The following is a 23,063-nucleotide window of genomic DNA, read 5'->3' on the forward strand; positions in this document are numbered from 1 at the left end:
TATTCATAGTTTTCTCATAGAGTCCAATGCATAGGGAATCAATATTATCAACAGCTGACTATCAATTAAATCCAAATATCAAAATTTTGTACACATGCTTGCGCAAAGAAATTGGGATTCACCTGTAATTTCGGTCCAATCCCTTTGAGGGGTCATTTCAAAATTATAGCAAGTCAGAAGGGCAAATTAACACATTGTGAGTTTGTAAGGGGTCATTTGAAAAAATCTGATAATCTTTTATTTTTGGATTCTATTGCCCCCACCCCCCTCCAGAGGTGTTTGTGTGTGCAGCTTTACTCAAGCAATGGGGGTCATGAAATTTTTGTCGTCTTAAAGGGGGTCATCATCTTTTTGGTGTAATGGGTAGGGGGTTCACTTATTTTGACTGATGCACAGGAAGAATCAATGAATTAATGGTCATGACCATTAATTCATTTTCCCAATGGTTTCGTGTATGGTGTCTAAAACCGAGGTCGAATATATGCATGGTCACCCATTCACTATCTTTCAACATGTCAAACAATATAAGTAGTATATTGTATCAAACAAAATTCATGAAAAAATGGCCGACTTTGTCCCTTCAAGTGTGGAATGTAGAAAAAACTTTATTCAACGTGAGCCAAAGTTTTAGTATACTTGTACACACTCTACAAGAAGCCAGTATTGTGTTCTATACACATTACTAACACATTACAATAACCTTTACATAAGGTACCTTCTTGTTGAAGAAACATAAGCTCCTTAATTAATTGGCAAGTAATGCTAAATTTTAATGATTTTTTTACCCTTTTTGTTTTTAATGTCATCCATAATTTCTCGTTTGACTGAAGATATGTTCATATACAGAGTTTTCAGCTTCTCAACTCAGCCTCTACGTGTGTAAAGTTCATTGTTTTTGTTGACAAGTGAATTCTTCCCCAGACTAGAATTGAAATGCAAACAATAATGGTACAATTTGCCCATACAGATGATATGTTGAAAAGCTACATAGTGGCTTTTTCAACATGATTTTTGGAGTAGAATAACTTGCAGTTTACATACAAAATAAAAATAATGAAAAAATCATTAAAATTTAGCATTACTGGCCCTTTACATGCTGTAGTATTACCCCTTTTCCTGCCAAGTCCATATTTCACTACCAGGTCAAGATGGTTAAAATTAATGAAACACAACATATTCCATATGGTATTATAACATAATACTGTGCATTTGAAAGCTGTTGAAAACATAAATACTGTAAACTTGATTTTTTTGGACTAAAGATGCAATACAAGACCAAGTCAAGTGGGTGAAAATACGTCGTGTTTGGCTCAATACCGCTTTTTACTGACTCTGCTGATGGGAAAGTGATAATGTCTGGCAGGAAAAGGGTTACACAAATGATATTAACACAGGCAATCGATGATCTACAGAGGTTAACAGACATATTGCTATGCTGTCAACCACAATGTGGGCATATCTGTGACTGTGTGGTTCTTCCAAAATGAGCATTCAAAGAATAAGGAGAATAACAGAGACAACAATTATATAGATGGTTACTACATGTACCCTGTGACATGTCAAAATCTATAAAACAATGACAGTGTGGTTACCAAGGCAAGGTCACCTTTACTAACTGTTCTCTATCACAGGAAAAGCCACAGTGAGAAGAGAACATTAGCTTGTATTCTTTTCAGATTTGCATTAATCCACAGCATTTTTCTTTGTCACATTGCTTTGAATGAAGTGACTTTGTAGTATGCCAAACATTTTAGGATCACTTTTTTGATACTAGTAAAATTACCATGATGAAATAAGACAGCTATTTTGTATATCTTGAAATCGTGCACGCCAAATTTCCTCTTGACTTAAGCCAGGCCTTCAGGAAATGGCCAAAATAGACCAGTATGTCTGCTTGAAATTTGATCATACTTAGAGATTATTACCCAATATCACCTGTTCTGATCTTGTGTCGTATCAGCATGAATGTCGTTTGTGCTGCATCAAACACGAGACAAAGTACAGTTTACAACACAGCACAAATGACACGAATGCTGATACGACACTAGAAACACTGGGTATTAACCGATTTAGCATATACCCATGCCCAGAATTTTACAAATAATAGCAAAAAACTTCAATTTTGAGGCATTACTTTATTATGCCGTGCAAATAAATATGGAAATATTCATGTAAACAGGCTTCATTCATAAACTATACGAAGAAGTCAACACCACATGTGAAATTCTCATCTCAATGAACACCACAGAAAAAAATCCCAGGCTTCAAAAATAGTCGTACGGGAAGAACCTTTAAAGGTGCATCATGCTATTACAATCGCTACCGATCAAACACTTTTTCCTCTGCTTTAAATCTCTTCTGATTTCAATCGCACTACTTCATCATATGGAGTGGAGGGAGGCAGCCATTTTGTTTGTTTATAATGACAGTTGCCATATCAACAATTGTCACAAGTGCAACAACACTGTCACATGCTCTCTACCTGTTTGGACGTTTACCGTGCCATGGGAAAGGTAGAATATTTGCCAGAACTGGTCTCAAAAATTACAAGAACTTTCACGGAATAACCACGAGATAACATTGTTCCTCAAAACCATCATAATTTTATGTCAGCAATATTGAATTGTCAGCAGAGAGTGGCAGCCATATTTTATGTTCACTTTGTTTACTATAAAATTGCAAATGAAGTTCCGGAACACTTCTGGGACCAAAACTGGGCCCAAAGTTTCTCGTCAGGAGCTGTTAAACAGCATAAAAGATTATTTTCTTTCAGATCCAACCTTTCCAGATAAGAGATAACACAGGAGGAGTGCACACTAATGTGAATCCAGCCACTGCTGAAGAGTGTTGTTTGTTGATCTGAGTGATGTTACAGTCTGCAATGTGTTGCCAACATCTCGAACCAGTCCTGTCAGGTTGCTTGGACAGTTGTAATCCTACAGAACAGTGACAAAATGTGAAAAAAACATTCTGTAAATTTTCATTTTTTGAATGCAATGGACTATGGTGTTTACTTCTACACTCACCACAGAAAATTAAAACTTTAAAAATGACCTTGCCAAATCTACACAACAGCTTCATGACTTTAGGTTGCCGATACTATTTTCCCTGAGGTCCATCCACCATGTTTCAACCAACAAGGAATGCACAAAAAGCTTGACATGGGTGAGTTAATTAAGCATACACAACTTTATAGCGGCTTGTTTTCACTTTCACAGAATGAACACTCCAACTTTGCTTCATAGTTAGTCGGTCACTGCAGGTGTTATCTCACTTCACTGTTTAGATGGCTGAAATGTCTTCAAATTTATTTGAAACCGCTAAAAATTTACATTAAATTACAATAATTATCAGAGATTTCAATATTGTGTGTGACTGACAGTTGTCATAAAAACTGTCTTGTCAAAGCAGGCCTCACATACATTGTATATCCAGAGTTCTCCACAAGTGCTTTTGATGGGTGGGCCAACTCTCTGTTAATAAGTTAAAGTATTTTCACCACAGAAGAATATGCTGTGGAGAACACTGATATAAAAAAAATTGTACACTTGCACTCACACATCAGAATGAAGGCAACAGATCAAGCGCACATTCTAAAGTACTTCAACACTTAAATCACAATTGACATACAGTGTATGAGGGCGCTGTTCTGAATGGTGTTTTCATTGTGACTGCCAGTGTCCACCCAGCTGGAAGTTACCAATGCTTGTTGCCGTCTTGAGCAAGTCTAAAACATCCTAGCCATCATACCGTGCATTGTGATAATTATTGTAGTAATCGACAGACCAGAAGTCCAGGTCACTAGAGTAATCTGATCTTTTTACAGAAGAATTGCAAACTCACAGTGTCTCTCTGCTTTGATGTCACCATTGTTTCAGAGTACTCTTGGAATAAATCTTGCAAGTTTGTCTGGAAATCGCTGATCTCTTCCATGGCTTTCCTGTGATCCTTATTCTCCTCCAATCTGTGTTTCTTGATGGCAATTTCCTCATCAAGTCTGCAGTTGCAAGATTTCAAAATTAGGGCACCAAAAATGACATGAACTGTGGTACATACATGTACACATCATACCGTTGCTTTCATGTATGTAGGTGTACAGTATCTCTCTCTGACAGATATGAAACTGTTGTGATTCAATATATCTTTCATTATTAAACTGCAGTGTTGCAGCCAGGTCGTGCCCTTGCAGCGATGTCCCCAGACGGAACCCCTTGTCCTGTATTCTCACCCACTGCAGGTCACCTTGTGCACACTCATGAGTCAACTGTGTTCAATGGAAGAAGTCTGCAAGTAATATCTGATACTCACGATAACCTTCGTTTTGCATGAATATTTTGGAGTTTATATATATGTACTTTCAAAGCTGTGATTAAAAGTAACTAAAACGCTGAACTTGGTTGTGAGTCTGACTTAGCTCTGATTGGAGGCACATACAGTATGTGGTATACTGTTACAATTGCTGTTACAAAAGCCGGTAGCTTAAATTTTGTATTGCAAAACTGATTTATGATAAAATAATACAAAATGTGATTGACGACTCACACATGTTATCCCCAAAATGTGCAAAATGTCCCCAAAAATAAACAGCAGTGGGACACAGTGTCCCCTGGTTTCAATTTCCTGGCTGCAACACTGAAACTGTACATCCAAATTCCCTGTTAACAGGTCCACACTCACCAATGATAACAATTGATTGTGGCAGCCCAACCATTAACAAAACACAGTTTCAAATGCACGTACAGATTTAGACTCTGAGCTCAGGGTCCAATGTTTTGTCATTGTTTGTTTGTGTCAGGGCTCACTCTGGGCTATGACAATCATTAGCCATCTGATTAGCCAAATACATTTTTCTTTAGCCAAATGAAGCAACCATTAGCCAATGCACCATAATTGCGGGACTCAAAATGAGAAAGATTAAAACATATATGGATGACAAGTTGGACTGTTTATTGTTCAAACGTGAAAATACACATTATACTGGTATTGACTATTGGTTTTACAGATTTTTCACCTGATGTGGTATCAATATTGTCTATAAACTTTGATGCAACATATTTTACCACAAAATCCAAATCTTTCGCGACGAAATATAAACTCCGCATTGTAATGGGGATGTGACTATAGTTTCTTTTTGCTGCTTTTGGCATTTCGTCGTTTTGAACGCTACAGTTAGCAGAACACGCAAATTTGTGATCACCTGTTCTCTCGTGTTTTACAAAATCATCAGCTTTAGGTAGGCCTATATCTGACTGTCTTCTCGTCGTGAAAATATTGGTTTTGCCAGCTCTGATGCAGAAATTGCAGAAAAACATGCGTTTTTTCTCCATCGTGGCGGAGCCAGGAAATCGTCTGAACCAATCGGTTTCATCTTTCGCTTTGCTGTGAGCAATTTTATCCCTTCTGTCGCTGCTCCGCTTTCTCTCTTCTCATCGCCACCATTTTTCGATTGCTCCGTTTCTTTTCTCGAGGGTCCCGGAGTTCACCAGAAGTCGGCAAGACTTCGTTTCGAATCCATTCTAATGCTAATCAGTCGGACATTGAGAGATCGAACGTGCTATTGCTGAGCAAATGTCATAACATTCAGTACACGTGCCAGTGGCCGAAAGTTTCCGAACGTCGTTCGGGAAATATCATACTAGCCGATGGTGACGTCCGAATCGTGTCGAGGACCCAGTCGGGAGACATCGGAAGCATTCGGTCACTATCGACACCAACAACGCAGCCTCGATTTTGCCTTGCGAAACGCAGAGCACAGAACTTCCTGCTGCAGATGTGTTGTCGGAATGAAGTTATATGAAAGTTGGTTTGATTATTCAAAAGCGATATTTTTTGGGGAAATACCTTTCTTCGCCAATTAAATCGCCAAATTCAATTTCTGGTCGCCATTTGAAATTTTTTGTAGTTTTTGGCGAGCTGGCGATCGGGTAGCGGGAGCCCTGTGTGTATACATGGAGTAAACAATAACAGAGCTGAAACACAAAGATTTATGTTTGTTTCAAATAAAGCAATGAATTAAACATAAAACACAAAATAAAAACCATGATAGCACACAAACAAAGTGGAGACTGAGCTCACTCTGATCTACAATGAAAAGGGCCGACCATATGTCAGCTGGACTGAAATCCATCCATTAACATCAATAGAGATTGGATTAATCAAAAGTTACCTTTTGTCTTCTAGTCGAAGATTTAGCAAAGTCTTCCGTAACTGTCTTGTCCTAGCAGCATTTCTTGAAACAGCTGAGCGGAGTAATCTGTGTTCTTGTGACAAGTCAATCTGGTGACAGAAATTAATACTTGTAACTTTTTGAAAATTGTCAGAACTTGTACAAGAAGTTTAGTAACGTACCGGTACTTATTACTGTCTATTTGATGAAAGTATGTTCCAGTGCAAGTCAGTCGAGAATGAACGATGAAACTGATCTAAAATCATTAAAATGTTATCTCTCACTTGTCTAATTGGTTTGCAAAGTTGTTTCAAATTTTACTACAGGACCAGTACTTGCAGTTAACTTCAGCAAACAACAGACGGCTGATACCATTTTCATTCCTGCTTGAGTGAGAAGACCCTCCCATACTTTTAGGACATTTTCAAAAATGCTATAAATCTGTGTATAAAACCTCTCCCTAGCTTAGTTCAAAAAACTAAAAAATCACTTCTCAAAAATTGACGATAGTATGATTTCAATGATCACACATGCAAAGTTGTTGCTGACTGACCAACTAAAGATTAAGCCTTAACTTGCACATTATTTCCTTTTACATATAGAAAAATCATTTAAGATGAAAGAATATGTGATATTGACATTCATATGACAGAACATCAGGCAAAACTAAATATTTTTCTTGTACTTTATTTTTGTAACCTTCCACTGATATCCTTCTGTGGCCCCCTACTCCATATGATAGGATATTTAATGGTCACCTAATTAATGCATTTTTCTATCCATGATGTGTGTTGCTATTTTATGCACGGGGTTTCATTGCTTGTAGCTAATGTTAAACAAAATGGTGCAATACATAAGTACATGTAATAAAATCAAGACTTTGATGCTCTACTGAGAAGGTACATGTAAGCGTAGAGTCTTCGGAAAAGATAGATTTGCAACAGAATTGTGAAATGGTAACCTACTGTATTTAAAGTCTGAAATGGTCAAGATATGGAATATATCCCTTTCTGTTTAAATCATCTTAAATTATTTATTTATTACATAAGTAATCTTTTTCCCACCATGTGAAACATGGATATCAATGTATGATATAGTCTGTAACACTACAACTAAATATAATAAAATTCACAATAATTGGAGATGTTAGGGAAAGCATACTGAGGTACATGTAGTGATAGATTGAAAGGAAGGAAGGAATATCAAATGAATATGGATGGTATACACGTACAGTGTACAATTGTATTGTCAATTTTTACCAGAGATCTCAGATGGAAGATTAATTCTAATTCTCATTTCAACTTAAAAGGCCGTGGGAGACAATTTACCATCACAGGATGAGATGTTGTGCTGAATTGTGTAAACGTACCGTACGGTAAGAACATATTCATAGGCAAAGAGGGACCGTGGGCAAACACTACTTGTTGCACTACTGTACTTGATTATGAACTGTGAGGGCGCTATATCAATTGAGCTACGTACACTGTGTGCACAACATACTGTTCTGATATGTTTGAATATATCAGTCTTCTGTATATAGATTACATGCAAAGTATCTGATGGTAGAATTTGTATGAAAGTTCTTGTTGGCAATTTCAGCAGCCTGCAGATAGTCACTCCTCCATATACCCTGATGAGTTTAAAAATGCATATGCTGTACAGTGCATTTCAGATTGGTACAACTCATTGTGTACGACAGACACAGACACCCCAGATGTTTGGGTTAACATACAAATGTTGCTTCATTCCATGTTAGAAAAAAGTCGGTTGAAAAAATAGAATGACTTTCATCATAGAATAGAGCATTGAAATCACTGTTATGTGGTTTATCAATTGTTTTGCATAATTTTGTCAAAACTGTATTTCCTATGTAAAACATGCAATTTGATCATTTTAAATACCAAAGTTGTCAAGTTGAAAATAGTTCTGGGTTCACTTTCAGTCAGGTGATGACTATGTGGCCCGCTATGTCATCATCAAGTTACAATTTAATCCTACGGAGCGGGCGACATTGGATTTACGAGGCATGTTATGGCCTTCTCAGATGGTTAGCTACTCACATAGTCAGTGATGGTCTTCTTAAACTGTATGAAGAACTCATTTATGCCTCTCTTGCAAGCTTTAGATTCAACACTCTCCCTGCAATGCAGAAGTAATGAAAAAACTTGATGAAATCATAACATAACAATAACATGAGATTTAATCCTTTGAGTGCTGTAATTTTCTCCACCAAAATTTTAACAGATTTTCTGTAATTCTTTTGATAATTTCAGAATGATCACAATTTTGGGAAAAATCTCTTAAAAAGGAGTATGGATCTGAAAGAAATCGTCACGGTTACATTTTATAACGGTGACAAAAACTTACTTTTGCAGTTAAATGGTCAAACTGCACTGCATACATTTAGAAAAAGACAAGCACTATAAAATTTTGATGCTTTGCACATCACTGCAGTGGTGAAGTCACGCTGAGGAATGAGACAAAAACACTATAAAGACTCAAAAAACAAGTACATGAATGAGCAATTCTTACTCTGATGTCCCTGTTTTTTCACAGATTGGACAATTCCTGACGCACTCATGCACATATTTACACATTACTTGTATTTAAAGAGATTTAATTGGTAACACCTTTATGTGGAGCAGTGTACTGTAACATTACATTGCTCAGGTATTGAGCTAAAGTTTCACGTATCACAATAAAAAGCACTTTTCACTTTCGCGCAATGGGCAAAGTCTGCTAAAGGACAGTCTCTTAAATCTTCCATCCAATTTCCCTTTTTACTTTTGCCATCAAAACAATATGATTGGGCCAAACCATGTCAGTGAAACGTGCCTCCTTAATGGTTCCCTACATATACATTAATACAAACAGCTAACCTATAATCCAGGGTGACTTCTTCAACCATGTTTAATATGACATCCAAATCTGTCAAGTCTGCCAGTGTCCGATGACGCCCACTGCCTGTCCACATTCTTACATGACCTACAATTCACAAAACAAAGATATTTTGGACAATGCTGATCTACAACATATGGTAAGCTGTGTTGATATCTGTATGCTGTATAGCTGTAACATCTTTACCAACCATATTTTATAACTCTGACACTACATCAGGGAAAGACACTTATTTTTTTATCCACTTGCGGGCAAGTGGGGGGTTAAGTTCACTTGCCCGCATTGGAAAACCACTTGCCCAGTAAAATTACGTGGTTCGAAAAACAAAATCAGTGATTTTTTATTTCACACACTTTATTTCAAAACCTTTATCATGTTATTCATCAAACTTCATGATGTAGTGAAAAATGTCAGTCACTCTATTTTTCCCAGACTTACAAGAGTGCTGGACAGCTCAAATTTGGCAGGTTCATTAATATTCATGAAAAAATTATATTATTTAATATGCTTGTATGTTTACTTTCTTAAGGCTATAATAATGTACAAATAATAACAGCCACTTCCACTGTACCTTCAAGGTATTTTTTCAGTTTTAAATGAACCATACAGAAAGAAAAAATCTTTAGAAGTTATAAAGCCTGTTTTGAAGCTTCTGAAAAATAATGTACTTCTTTGTCATGTTTTTACACTACCTATATCATCCCTCACCACCATGGCACCATGAAGTTTTCATTACATTGCACTATATATGTTTTTCTGATGACCTAGGTGGTCTTTTTACTGCCCATGCGCAGATTAAGTAAACTTTTAATCATCAACTTAGGTTGTCAGCGAGTTTACGATGTGATGCATGCTGAATATCTCGATGTGAAATAGTCCGTGGGCTAGAGGGGGTCTACATGCACCCCCCCCCCCCCCACAGGATAACAAACCTGTATTTTTCAGAAGCCTTGGGATCCCTAGAATACGAAATGGAATTTTAACAGAAAAAATATAGGGATGGAATAGCTGTTATGGTCATGTTTTGAAGGGTACCGCAAAATCACGATTTTCCAAGCCAAATGCATTTTCGTCAAATGTGTCTTCTTGTAAGTCATGTGCTGAGCTCATTTTTTAACATAACCTCACTTGTTTGGTATCATTAGAAAGGGAATTTAGTCCTCTTTAAGATGACATATTGTACTATGCAATATCTTCTACAGTTTTTGTCAAATATAACCAAAACTTACCCCTTACCCCAAATTTAACATTGCAAATTACAGTAAATCTCAAATTCTACCAATTTTTTAGCTAGGCATAATAAAAAATGCAATGCTTTGTCTGAAATCTGTTTTATTTCATACAGGGACATGTCAGAAATATGAAATAGACTTTTAACAAAAAAATATTGGGAATCTACAGCTGTAACAGTCATATTTTGAAGGTACCGCAAAATAACAGTGTTGCAGATTTGCATGCATTTTTGTTAAAACGGTCTTCCTATAAGTTATCTGCTGAGCTTGTTTTTCAATATAACCTGGCTTGTTAGGTATCATTAGAAAGATAATTTACTAATCTTTAGAATGACATATTGTAACATGCAATATCTTCTATAGTTTTTCATGATATGTAACCAAAACTTACCCCTTACCCCAAAGTTTACATTGAAAATTTCTGTCATAGCTAAAACCAAATTCTACAATTCTTTTAGCTTGACACAAAAATCTGGCCCTTTTTGCTATTAAATCTGTTTTATTTGGTACAGGGACATGTCAGAAATATGAAATAGACTTTTAACAGAAAAAATATTACGAATCTACAGCTGTAACAGTCATATTTTGAAGGGTACCGCAAAATAACAGTGTTGCAGATTTGCATGCATTTTTGTTAAATTTTTCTTCTTATACGTTATCTGCTGAGCTTGTTTTTGAATATAACCTGGCTTGTTAGGTATCATTAGAAAGATAATTCACTAATCTTCAGAATGATATATTGTAACATGCAATATCTTCTATAGTTTTCATGATATATAACCAAAACCTACCCCTTACCCCAAAGTTTACATTGAAAATTGCAGTCAAAGCTAAAACCAAATTCTACAATTTTTTTAGCTTGACACAAAAACTCTGGCCGTTTTTGCTATTAAATCTGTTTTATTTTGTACAGGGACATGTCAGAAATATGAAATAGACTTTTAACAGAAAAAATATTAGGAATCTACAGCTGTAACAGTCATGTACCGCAAAATAACAGTGTTGCAGATTTGCATGCATTTTTGTTAAATTTTTCTTCTTATACGTTATCTGCTGAGCTTGTTTTGAATATAACCTGGCTTCTTAGGTATCATTAGAAAGATAATTTACTAATCTTCAGAATGACATATTGTAACATGCAATATCTTGCATAGTTTTCATGATATATAACCAAAACTTACCCCTTACCCCAAAGTTTACATTGAAAATTTCTGTCATAGCTAAAACCAAATTCTACAATTCTTTTAGCTTGACACAAAAAATCTGGCCCTTTTTGCTATTAAATCTATTTTATTTGGTACAGGGACATGTCAGAAATATGAAATAGACTTGTAACAGAAAAAATATTGGGAATCTACAGCTGTAACAGTCATATTTTCAAGGGTCTCGCAAAATCACAGTATTGAAACTCGCTTGCTTTTTTGTTAAATCTGTCTTCTTATAAGTCATCTGCTGAGCTTGATTTTTGACATAACCTGGCTTCTTAGGTATCAATAGAAAGGTAATTTACTGGTCTTTAAAATGACATATTGTAATATGCAATGTCTTGTTTAGGTTTCATGAAATAGGACCAAAGCTTACCCCATACCCCAAGGTTACACAGCAAATTACTGCAAATCTGAAACTATTAACTTTATATACAAAAGGCAATGCTTGTATGCAATCTATGAAATCTGTGTTTTTGTTAGAAAAGTATGTTACTAATATGAAATTAACTTTTAACAGGAACATAATATGATTTTGTAGCCTTTTGGATCATATTTGGAAGGGTACCCAGGTATCAGGGCAAATTTGCCGAAACACATACATTTGCAATATTTGGGTTCCCCCTCCAAAAATGATCCAAGTGGCTACTAAATTGTATCATCTTCCGTGAAAAGGTAATTTTATACTTGTAACATACTTTTGTAACAAATAAATCAGATTTTAAATAAGAATTGCCTTTTGTATTATGTGCAGCAAAAAATGGTAGAATTTGTGATAAGCTGTAATTTGCGATTTGAACTTTTAGGGTATGGGGTAAAGTTTGACCATATTCCAGGAAAACTATGAATGACATTGTATATTACAATATGTCATCTTAAAGAAGAATAAATTTCCTACTAATGATACCTAACAAGCCAGGTTGTGTCACAAAATAAGTTCAGCAGATGACTTACAAGAAAGAATTTAACAAATAAGGTGCCAGTTTGCGGTACTGCGATTTTGCATTTCTCTTCAAAATATGGCTGATACAACTAAACAGTCCAAATATTTTTCTGTTAAAAGTCTATTTCACATTTCTGACATGACCCAGTACCATATACAACAGATTTAATACCGAAACAGAACTATTTTTATCATGTCTAGCTAAAATTCACGGAAATTGATCACGTTATCTATGACAGTACTTCCAATATAAACCTTGGGGTATGGGGTACGTTTTGGTCATATTCCATGAAAACTATACAAGATATTGCCTGTTACAATATTTCATTGTAAATACCAGTTAATTACCTTCCAATGATACTAAACAAACCCGGCTATAATCAATAACAAGCACAGTAGACTACTTATAAGATGACAGGTTTAACAAAAACGCATACGAATCAGGAATACTGAGATTTTGCTGTACCCTTAAAAATACAGCTGTTACAGCTATAGAATCCCAATACTTTTTCTGTTAAAAGTTCATTTCATATTTCTAATATGGCCAAGTACAAAATTAAACAGATTTCATACAAAAAATTGCCTAATTTTTTATGTCTGCGTAAAAAATTGCTTGAATTTGATATTAGCTATGACAGTAGTTTTCGATGTAAATTTTGGGGTATGGGGTAAGTTTTGGTCATATTTCATAAAAATCTGTACAAGATATTGCATGTTACAATATGTCTTTTTAAAGACTAGTACTTTTAACCTTACTAATGATACCTAACACTTACATTATATTCTATAAGAAGCTCAGCAGCTGACTTACAAGACGATAGATTCAACAAAAATGCACGCAAGTCAGGAATACTGAGATTTTGCTGTACCCTTCAAATCTGACTGTTACAACTACAGAATTCCAATCTTTTTTCTGTTAAAAGTCTATTTTATATTTTTGACATGACCCATTACCGAATGAAATAGATTTCATACAAATAAATGCCTGATTTTATATGTCTAGGTAAAGAAAATGGTAGAATTTGATTTTAGCTATGACTACAATTTTCAATGTAAATTTTGGGGTATGGGGTAAGTTTTGGTCATATTTCATGAAACTATGCAAGATATTACATATTACAATATGTCATTTTAAAGATTAGTAAATTATCTTTCTAATGATACCTAACAAGCCAGTATATATTCAAAAACAAGCTCAGCAGATAACTTATAAGAAGAACAATTTAACAAAAATGCATGCAAATCTGCAACACTGATATTTTGCGGACCCTTCAAAATATGACCGCTACAGTAGTAGAGTCCTAATATTTTTTCTGTTAAAAGTCTATTTCATATTTCTGACATGTCCCTGTACCAAATAAAACAGATTTAATAGCAAAAACGGCCAGAGATTTTGTTTCTAGCTAAAAAATTTGTAGAATTTGGTTTTAGCTATGACTGAAATTTTCAATGTAAACTTTGGGGTAAGGGGTAGGTTTTGGTTACATATCATGAAAACTATAGAAGATATTGCATGTTACAATATGTCATTCTGAAGATTAGTGAATTATCTTTCTAATGATACCTAACAAGCCAGGTTATATTCAAAAACAAGCTCAACAGATAACTTATAAGAAGAAAAATTTAACAAAAATGCATGCAAATCTGCAATACTGTGATTTTGCAGTACCCTTCAAAATATGACTGTTACAGCTGTAGATTCCCAATATTTTTTCTGTTAAAAGTCTATTTGATAATTCTGACATGTCCCAGTACCAAATAAAACAGATTTTATAGCAAAAACAGCCAGATTTTTTGTGTCAAACTAAAAAATTGTAGAATTTGGCTTTAGCTTTGACTGAAATTTTCAATGTAAACTTTGGGGTAAGGGGTAGGTTTTGGTTACATATCATGAAAACTATGCAAGATATTGCATTTTACAATATATTATACTGAAGATTAGTAAATTATCTTTCTAATGATACCTAACAAGCCAGGTTATATTGAAAACAAGCTCAGCAGATAACTTATAAGAAGAAAGTTTTAACAAAAATGCATGCAAATCTGCAACACTGTTATTTTGCGGTACCCTTCAAAGTATGACTGTTACAGCTGTAGATTCCTAATATTTTTTCTGTTAAAAGTCTATTTCATATTTCTGACATGTCCCTGTACCAAATAAAACAGATTTAATAGCAAAAAGGGCCAGATTTTTGTGTCAAGCTAAAAAAATTGTAAAATTTGGTTTTAGCTATGACAGAAATTTTCAATGTAAACTTTGGGGTAAGGGGTAAGTTTTGGTTATATATCATGAAAACTATAGAAGATATTGCATGTTACAATATATCATTCTCAAGATTAGTAAATTATCTTTCTAATGATACCTAACAAGCCAGGTTATATTGAAAAACAAGCTCAGCAGATAACTTATAGGAAGACAGTTTTAACAAAAATGCATGCAAATCTGCAACACTGTGATTTTGCGGTACCCTTCAAAATATGACTGTTACAGCTGTAGATTCCCAATATTTTTTCTGTTAAAAGTCTATTTCATGTTTCTGACATGTCCCTGTATGAAATAAAACAGATTTCAGACAAAGCATTGCATTTTTTATTATGCCTAGCTAAAAAATTGGTAGAATTTGAGATTTACTGTAATTTGCAATGTTAAATTTTGGGGTAAGGGGTAAGTTTTGGTTATATTTGACAAAAACTGTAGAAGATATTGCATAGTACAATATGTCATCTTAAAGAGGACTAAATTCCCTTTCTAATGATACCAAACAAGTGAGGTTATGTTAAAAAATGAGCTCAGCACATGACTTACAAGAAGACACATTTGACGAAAATGCATTTGGCTTGGAAAATCGTGATTTTGCGGTACCCTTCAAAACATGACCATAACAGCTATTCCATCCCTATATTTTTTCTGTTAAAATTCCATTTCGTATTCTAGGGATCCCAAGGCTTCTGAAAAATACAGGTTTGTTATCCTGTGGGGGGGGTGCACGTAGACCCCCTCTAGCCCACGGCCTAAAATTCGGTCCGATTGCTTCTTGACAGTCATTTTAGAATGGGAAAATTCACAAACAGAGAGGTTGGTTGCCATGGACAAGTAACTTTTGGCTCCTTGACCTGAGAAGTAAATCAGTGTTCATTGAAAATTCAAAGACTGGACCCGTTGACACCAAAGCTTGCTTGTGACCATGCATGCTGTCATCTTTGCATGCAATCTTTCCACAATGACCCCCCGTGAATGCCAGTCACTGAACTGAACATTGCATTGTAGAGTATGTTTTAGTAAAAGTACTATTTTTGGTGCTAATTGTCGCTACCTAATTTTATTTTTATAGAGTTGTAAACATTCATACAAAACACAAAAACTTCGTATGTCTTTTTGATCGTACAGACATGTGGACACCATATTAACCTTGTCTTGTGAGGGCAAGGAACTTTGTGGACGTACGCTCTACCAGCGTACGGTAATTAACTGATGGTATTGTTTATTGAAAACGATCATGCAATATTGTGAAAAACTTATTCCTAGTTCTCACAATGAAGTAAAATAATTATTATTTGTTGTTGAAGTCGGTGTTCCCACATCAGAAAATCGATCTCATGGATTTGATTTCTAGGTATGGTAATTATTTTTCACTTGTCCCGTCGGGCAAGTGGCATCGGCGTTTCACTTGCCCGAAGGCGACTTTCACTTGCCCCGGGCAATCGGACAACCCTTAGTGTCTTTCCCTGACACTACATATTTTTTTTCATTTTCAAAATTTGGCAGTGCATTTACCTTTTTCTATTATTGTGTCACTGCAAGCAACAAAATGTTATGACTGATCTATTCTATTCAATCTGTTTTGTTTCAGAAATCTAATTTTTGTTACAATATAAACTATCTTCCTAAACAACAAGTCACAGATACTGGTATATTTGTAATTGGGGTGCAGATCTACGGAATGGGAAAGTATGGGGTTTTTAACCCTGACACCTGTTTCAGAGTGTAGAGGTTACACTTCACAGTAAAAAAATGGGGGTGTGAAATTTTACAACTGTGGTGATGACAGTGCTAAAGGCCAATAGTTTGTACAAATCCTCATATCACAACCACATGTATCTATGGCTGTTAGACAGAATGTATATGCTATAATTTATTGTACTTGTACAATTTCATCACTGAACAATGGTATTTTGATCAGGTACATGCATTTCACCAAGAGAAAGAACCTTTTCGAGTTACATTAACATGTATGTTGGTTAATAACTAGTTTTGAAATCTATACTGTAGGGACTGCAACCATCTGCACCATATAATAACCAGCACTCACAGTCCTTTTTATGATAAAATATTGGTAGTTCGCATGAATGTCAGTACTGATGTCCGTCTGGTGTTGTATTACTACCGGTATTAGTCTGCTGATCTGTCACCTCTTTCTGTGAAAATTGCTGTTTTGGAGAAAAGTAGCTTGTGTTGACCATTCATACAACAAAAAACAGAAGAAATGGGAAAAAAAAACAAATACTGATAATGGTTTTCTTTTGATAGGACACAAAAACCTGACAAAGAATTTCACAGTGTATTATGTATTGATATCAATTGACCTCAGGATCAAAATTCACATATCTTGATAAAATTAAATATCTATTGTCAATATGAATTTGTAATTATAATAGCCTGACTCTATGCTTTGACCAAGGGCGCCCTTTTTATTCTTTAGAACTGCCATCAGTTGAACATGCCTAAAAGTATAAGTCTAGGCTGATAGAATAATGCTACATGTACTTGCAGCCTTCCACCTAAAATAATGTAAGAAAGTAATATCACGCCATGAAAGCTTTCCACTGATGTGTACAATTCCTGGAACACTTGTCCAAAACCTGACAGCATAAGACAATAAAAGTTTCTTCCCTTGGCCTGTAATTCAGTATAGCATCATTTTACAGCCATTTGTGTGAAATAACAAGGAAACATTAGGCCCTTTCAAAACTTCTGTTAATTTACTCAAATTTGATGTTAATCTAAATGTCAAGACATACCAGAAGTTTTGTCTGCATCCTCAGAAGACACTCTCTCTTTCTGCCTTTTTCTGCTCACAACTGGTGTACTCTTTGGAGTCATTGATGGTTTAGAAACTGTGTTACGAGTTGACTGTTTTACTGTGGAAGTCTTTCTTGACGCTGAGGTTTCGGGTTGTGACGCAGACGGCTGTGATGATTGTTCTTCCATTGCTATTCCTGCTGATGTAGGAGTTCTGAACCTTGTCCTCCTTCTAGCAGGACCTGTGAGTGTAGACATATACAAGTAAATACAAGTACAGTATGCAAGTACATGTAAACAAGTAAATACAAGTACAGATTCTTCTCCTATTCCTCATCAATTCTATGGAACAAACTGCCAGCTCCTATTCGATCAGCCACGGACATTCGCACCTTCAGATCTCTGCTTAAAAGACTCATTTCTTCAAGAGAGCTTACCTGTGACCTAGTGTAAAGCGCCAGTGAACATTGCTGATGGATACTAGGCGCTATATAAATTGTTTATCCTATCCTATCCTATCCTATGCACACACACACACACACACACGCACGTAAGGTTTTGTTAACCATTTCTGCAGCATTGTGGCTAATTTGCATTCATTTTAGAGTATATTTACACATGAGTTCTCGATAGGGTAACAACAATCTCTAGTCGTAACAACAGTACTGTGATACCTCTAACTGTCAATCAATCTAGTAAAAATATATCAATAGTTGAATAATACATTTATACTTTGTGCAATCTTGAAGAGATAATTGAAATTTCTAAGTTAAATGTATAGCTTAATACAGCTATAATGTACACTTCTGAAAAGAGCCTATTTTGGATAAAGTAAATTGAAAAATATCGGAGACGGTACAGGAGTTTCACATTAATACATGTATGGAAAAACTTTTGAGTATGTTATGTTTTGCTCATGCATAAATTTCAAATGCTCCTTTAGAAAATGAGCTAGTGAGTCTAAGTGACAAAACTGACTGGAACTTTTGCTTTTCATATGCTGATGTAGGTACAATATTGAGATACATGCATACTATCAAAAACTGTGACATCATTAGTAGATTATAGCTAAAGCACACCAGTGTAATAAACACAACTAAACTTACTTTTATTTTTGGATGCACTTGAGGCTTGACTAAGATTTTGATCAGGAGTTAAATCTGTTGCCTCATTTGGAATATTTGCATCTGATGCAGGTGATTCCTCTTGAGGTTGTAGGCTTCCATTATCCATGCTGACTGATGCCTGAGTTTCTGGTATCCTCCCTGTAGCTATGGAATCATTAGCAATGTTTTCCAGTTGCCCTGGTGTTGAACTTTGGCTGATTGGACTTGCAACCACCTCTGTTGTTGACCTTTGACCTACTGGACTGGTCTCACCTCCTGAGGTTGAACTGTGACGTGGAGACCTTCTGAGTACTCTTGGGGTTGGCGTCTTACGCATTAGATTTGTTGCTACCACCGTTGAAGGGCTTGGAACACTGGGAAAATTAGTTTCAGATTCAGATCGCTGGGCTACTTCATTGTCGCCAGATTCAGCAGGGTCCTGTCTCTCCCTTACTGGATCACTTGCCTCCTGAGGATGACACATCGCATGCAGTTCATTCTGTGCTTTTGTTTTAAGTTAGGGAAGACTTACATAGGCAAATGCTTCGGAAATCAAAGAAACATTTCTACTCTTTCAAAAAAGTGACAGCTAATGCTATGACACTCTATGTAGACGCTACATGTATGCTAACACAAAACGAAAAATCACTGTCGACTTGCCAAATTTTGTGATTTACCACAGTATGCTCTCAGTCTCACTGCATGTTGGTTAGGAAAATCTGACATGCAAGTAATTTTGCTTGTAACAGAACATAACGTGCACCAACAAGTGGATAATGTATGATATGAGACAGAAATAGCATTCTAGTTAGCATACATCTCTAACAAGTTTCCATTATTGTGTTGACATAACAAGGGGAACCACTGTAAAATAAATGGGAGATTCTGGTAACATTTACCCACCTACCGCTCCTGATGAAAACACTATACTTATGTTATTTTAACTGTCTTAATATAAGGGCAAGACGTTTTACAGCACTACTACTTGGAGTGCAATGTACCAAAAATATAATCTTAATTGGTACATGTATCTCACCTGGACATCTGGCCTTGTTGCAGTACTTATCATTGGGCTTTTAACAGCCTCCCAGTCTTGTGTGAATGTAAATGGTCTCATTGTTACTTGTCGTTTACTGCTTAAACAAAAAATACATGTAACAACAATGACAGCTTCTGAACATGACTTCAAAGTGCTACAAAAGTGTTGTCAACTGGGGTAAGTCTGATATATTCAGAGAAAGAGATTTTGAAAAATGGACAGATGAAATCAAACAGCATTGAGATAAAGAAGATTGCATGGGATGTATCTCTTCTCAGCTGCTTTTAGTTACAAGTCCTGACCTCTTCGACACAAGTTACCCCTGGTCAGCTCAACCATTCCACCCTAGTTAGTTTGACCATCCCACACTGTTCCTCAGTATCACAGAGTCAAAACTAGTACTATTTATCTTGTAAGCACGTTGCCAGCTTTGTTTGATGCTCATAGTGCTTTTCAGGGCTTAGTGGAAGCAAGTAATGTTGGAAACACACTACATAGTTCAGGCAGGCCCTGCAGCCAAGGAGATGCATTGATCAGGTGTGGTGTACACAGCTTAGCATTGCCACGTAGGCACTAGGCCAAGGTCCATGCATTTTGCATATCAGAGATAGCTGTTTCAAAGCAAGCAGATTTTTCACAGAAACATCATTTTTACCAGCCAAGTTGCATGGTATGGTCAAAGTGATCAGTGTATTCAAGTTGGGGTGACCTACAATCAGCAACAAAAGGGTGTAAATTACTTCAATTTAGGATAAAATGGACAAGGCTACGTCTGTGGTCTTCAGCCACATTGGTCTGTGGTTTTGAAGATACTGGTACTTGAGAAAGTGATGCAAGGAATAGAACTTTTGATTCATTGTTGCATTCAAAGCAATGGGTAAGAGCTCTCTCTCAAACATACAAGTAGAGAAAGTTTCAAAGCATTATTTGTTTCAAAGCTTACGTAGTACCAGTGGCAGTAGTGTCATCATCATTTAGACTCACAGTGCCATTTATAGCTGATTCCATCAGAAAGGGACATTTCAAACAACCAAAGACTAGTGTACTAGCTGTCCTTTGCATTTGTTTGCCTGAACTTTGACAAGGCGGGGCATATTCTGATCGTAGCTTTTACCTCCATGTTCTGATACAGGTTTACAGAAACTAGGAAAAGCTACATCATAATCATGCACTGTCTGTATCATCTTTTTTTTAGCTATAATTGGCTTCTAGTCACTTCGACCCCTCCACCCTTGTCACCTCAACCCCTCATACCTTTCCTTCAGTATTACGAGGACACCCTTTGTATATTATCTCGAAAGCACGTCGTCAGTTTTATTTGATGTTCATAGCACTTTGAATTGCTATAGTGGATGCTAGCAAACTGTAACGCCGGGAACACCATGTTTGTACCAAAAACCTGTATGGCTGACAGTTGGTAGATGCATACGTGTACACGGCAAATCGTCTCCGCATAGACGCTAGACTGTGGTGCCTGCATTTTACGTATCAAACAGCCAAATCACCGTTTCGAAGCAAACAGATCCTCTCACAGAAACACGATCAATTCTCGTATGCAAAATTGCACTTTATATTCAGTAAAATGTTATTTCACAACATGAAAAGTGTGACAAGGTCGAAGTGACTTTGATACCGGGGTCGAGGTGACCACAACCGGTGTTAATTACTTGGGTCGAAACGGACAGGGGTCGAGATGACGGGTTCCCAGACACTTCGCACCAAAACCACTTCGCACCATACCATCTCGTCCCATACCATTTCGCACCAAAACCACTTCGCACCAAAACAACCTCGTACCAAAACCTCTTCGCCCCAAAAATCACGTCGCCCAAAACCATTGCGCCCCAAAAACATTGCCACTTCACTCCTCAATTTATCGCTAACCGTTAAAAGCTGAAAATAACCAACCACTGCCTGTGAAGTTTTAATCACCTTTCTATCATTCTAGGACTGAAATCTTGAAATTGTACACATTTCGAGAAAATGACATCGCATCGTGCAATACCACGCACGGCACCTGAAATGTACCATTTAGTAGTTTGCATGTTTCTTTTTTCTAATATACGTATGGTTTCATGGAAGAATAAATGGTTCGTGGTAGCCAAGTTGCAGTTAAAACAACGTTATGATACATCGTGGCATCGATGTTTTAGGACGAGTTGGCGGAACTATACTTTAGTGAAGTGGTTTTAGTACGAGGTGGTACTTGGGGCGAAGTGGCGTTGGACGAGGTAATACTTGGGACGAGGTGGTTTTGGTGCGAAATGGTTTTGGGACGAAGTTGTGTGGGGCGAAGTGGTTTTGGTGCGAAGTGTCTGGGCCCCGAGATGACCTGCTCCCCATGGGTATCAAGAACATGAACCTGGAGGTGGACAGGGAAACTAGACCAGTTAACGGTGTAAAAACTTGGTTGAAGCTGTGAACGGGTCATCTGGTACCTCCATGCAATGACAAATTTCTGTGGGGTGTTTAGCTCTGACTTCTACAGCAAATGATTCTATTTTTCATCGACACAACATTAAAATAAGTTGTTGTTTATGGTTGAGATCCTGTTGCGGTTTTTACGATTTTGTATTTCCCGCGTAACATACCGCCGCACACGAAGCCTAAGACATGACAACGAAATGAAGCACTACCAAATCTTTCTTCATAGGCGAAACAGAGGTATCCCGTGTAAATATCTGGTTGAACTTACTTTGCTCGCCGAACGCCAGCGGGCAAGCCAGAGCGATCAGGCCAAAAGACCGTCCTTTTCAAGCTGGCCTCTTCCGCCATTATTTCTCTGTCGTTCACTATGGCATTGTGGGTAAATGCGATGAGGTTAAAGGTTATCTCAACATTGGAGCACACTCCAAACAGTGGCGGCGCTCTCATTTTCGTTTCACTTCCACTGTCACCAAATCACGCATGAAACTGACAATGCTGAACAAAACTAAACAGAATTAACCCAAATGTAACAATAGGCTTTCTTTGATTCATTTGAACTTTTTATCAGTTTTTACGAATGTGATGTGGCTGATGTGCAGGGGTTTCATTAGGAGCCGGCAGCCGGCGAAATTGACCGGTTACTCTCACGATTTCGCCGGCTACTTTTTTGGAAGTTTGAACTCTTTCATAGCTAAAATATAGTTTGCCTTCTGAAATGATACGCACAGGTATCAAAAGCTGTGTAATCAAACTTTTCAACGGCTTTTATGTGAAACAAAATTTAGAAGACGAGCGACTACTATGATCGCCGTGTACTATGATGGAGCATGGTCTTGAGTATACTGCCGCAATAAATATCGGTAATCGCAACGGACGATTCTATTGGCTACCTGAATTGCTGATTCCTATGTGGTGGCCTTTATATACGCCAATGAAAACGGGCATACTACACCTGTCGGCCGTCGTTAGCTTGACTCAAAATGGTATGAACAAATGAAGACGGAAGCGATCGCAAGGCCAGGCTTTA

The 23,063-nt window shown here is 36.6% G+C and overlaps 1 protein-coding gene across 1 annotated transcript; it reads right to left on the reverse strand.

Annotated features, from left to right (window-relative positions):
* Positions 1-571: 571 nt before the first annotated feature.
* LOC139123194 (centromere protein U-like) lies at positions 572-22,411 on the reverse strand. Its single transcript, XM_070689293.1, has 9 exons — positions 22,305-22,411; positions 19,607-19,703; positions 18,571-19,039; positions 17,464-17,706; positions 9,046-9,151; positions 8,227-8,305; positions 6,167-6,276; positions 3,844-3,997; positions 572-2,936 (listed from the first exon to the last, which is right to left on the reverse strand). Exons 1-9 carry the CDS (start codon positions 22,382-22,384, stop codon positions 2,817-2,819), a joined length of 1,458 nt encoding a protein of 485 aa, XP_070545394.1. The 5' UTR covers positions 22,385-22,411; the 3' UTR covers positions 572-2,816.
* Positions 22,412-23,063: the final 652 nt, after the last annotated feature.

The sequence above is a fragment of the Ptychodera flava genome, chromosome 22 (genome assembly GCF_041260155.1).
Source record: "Ptychodera flava strain L36383 chromosome 22, AS_Pfla_20210202, whole genome shotgun sequence".
Taxonomy (NCBI): Eukaryota; Metazoa; Hemichordata; class Enteropneusta; family Ptychoderidae; genus Ptychodera; species Ptychodera flava.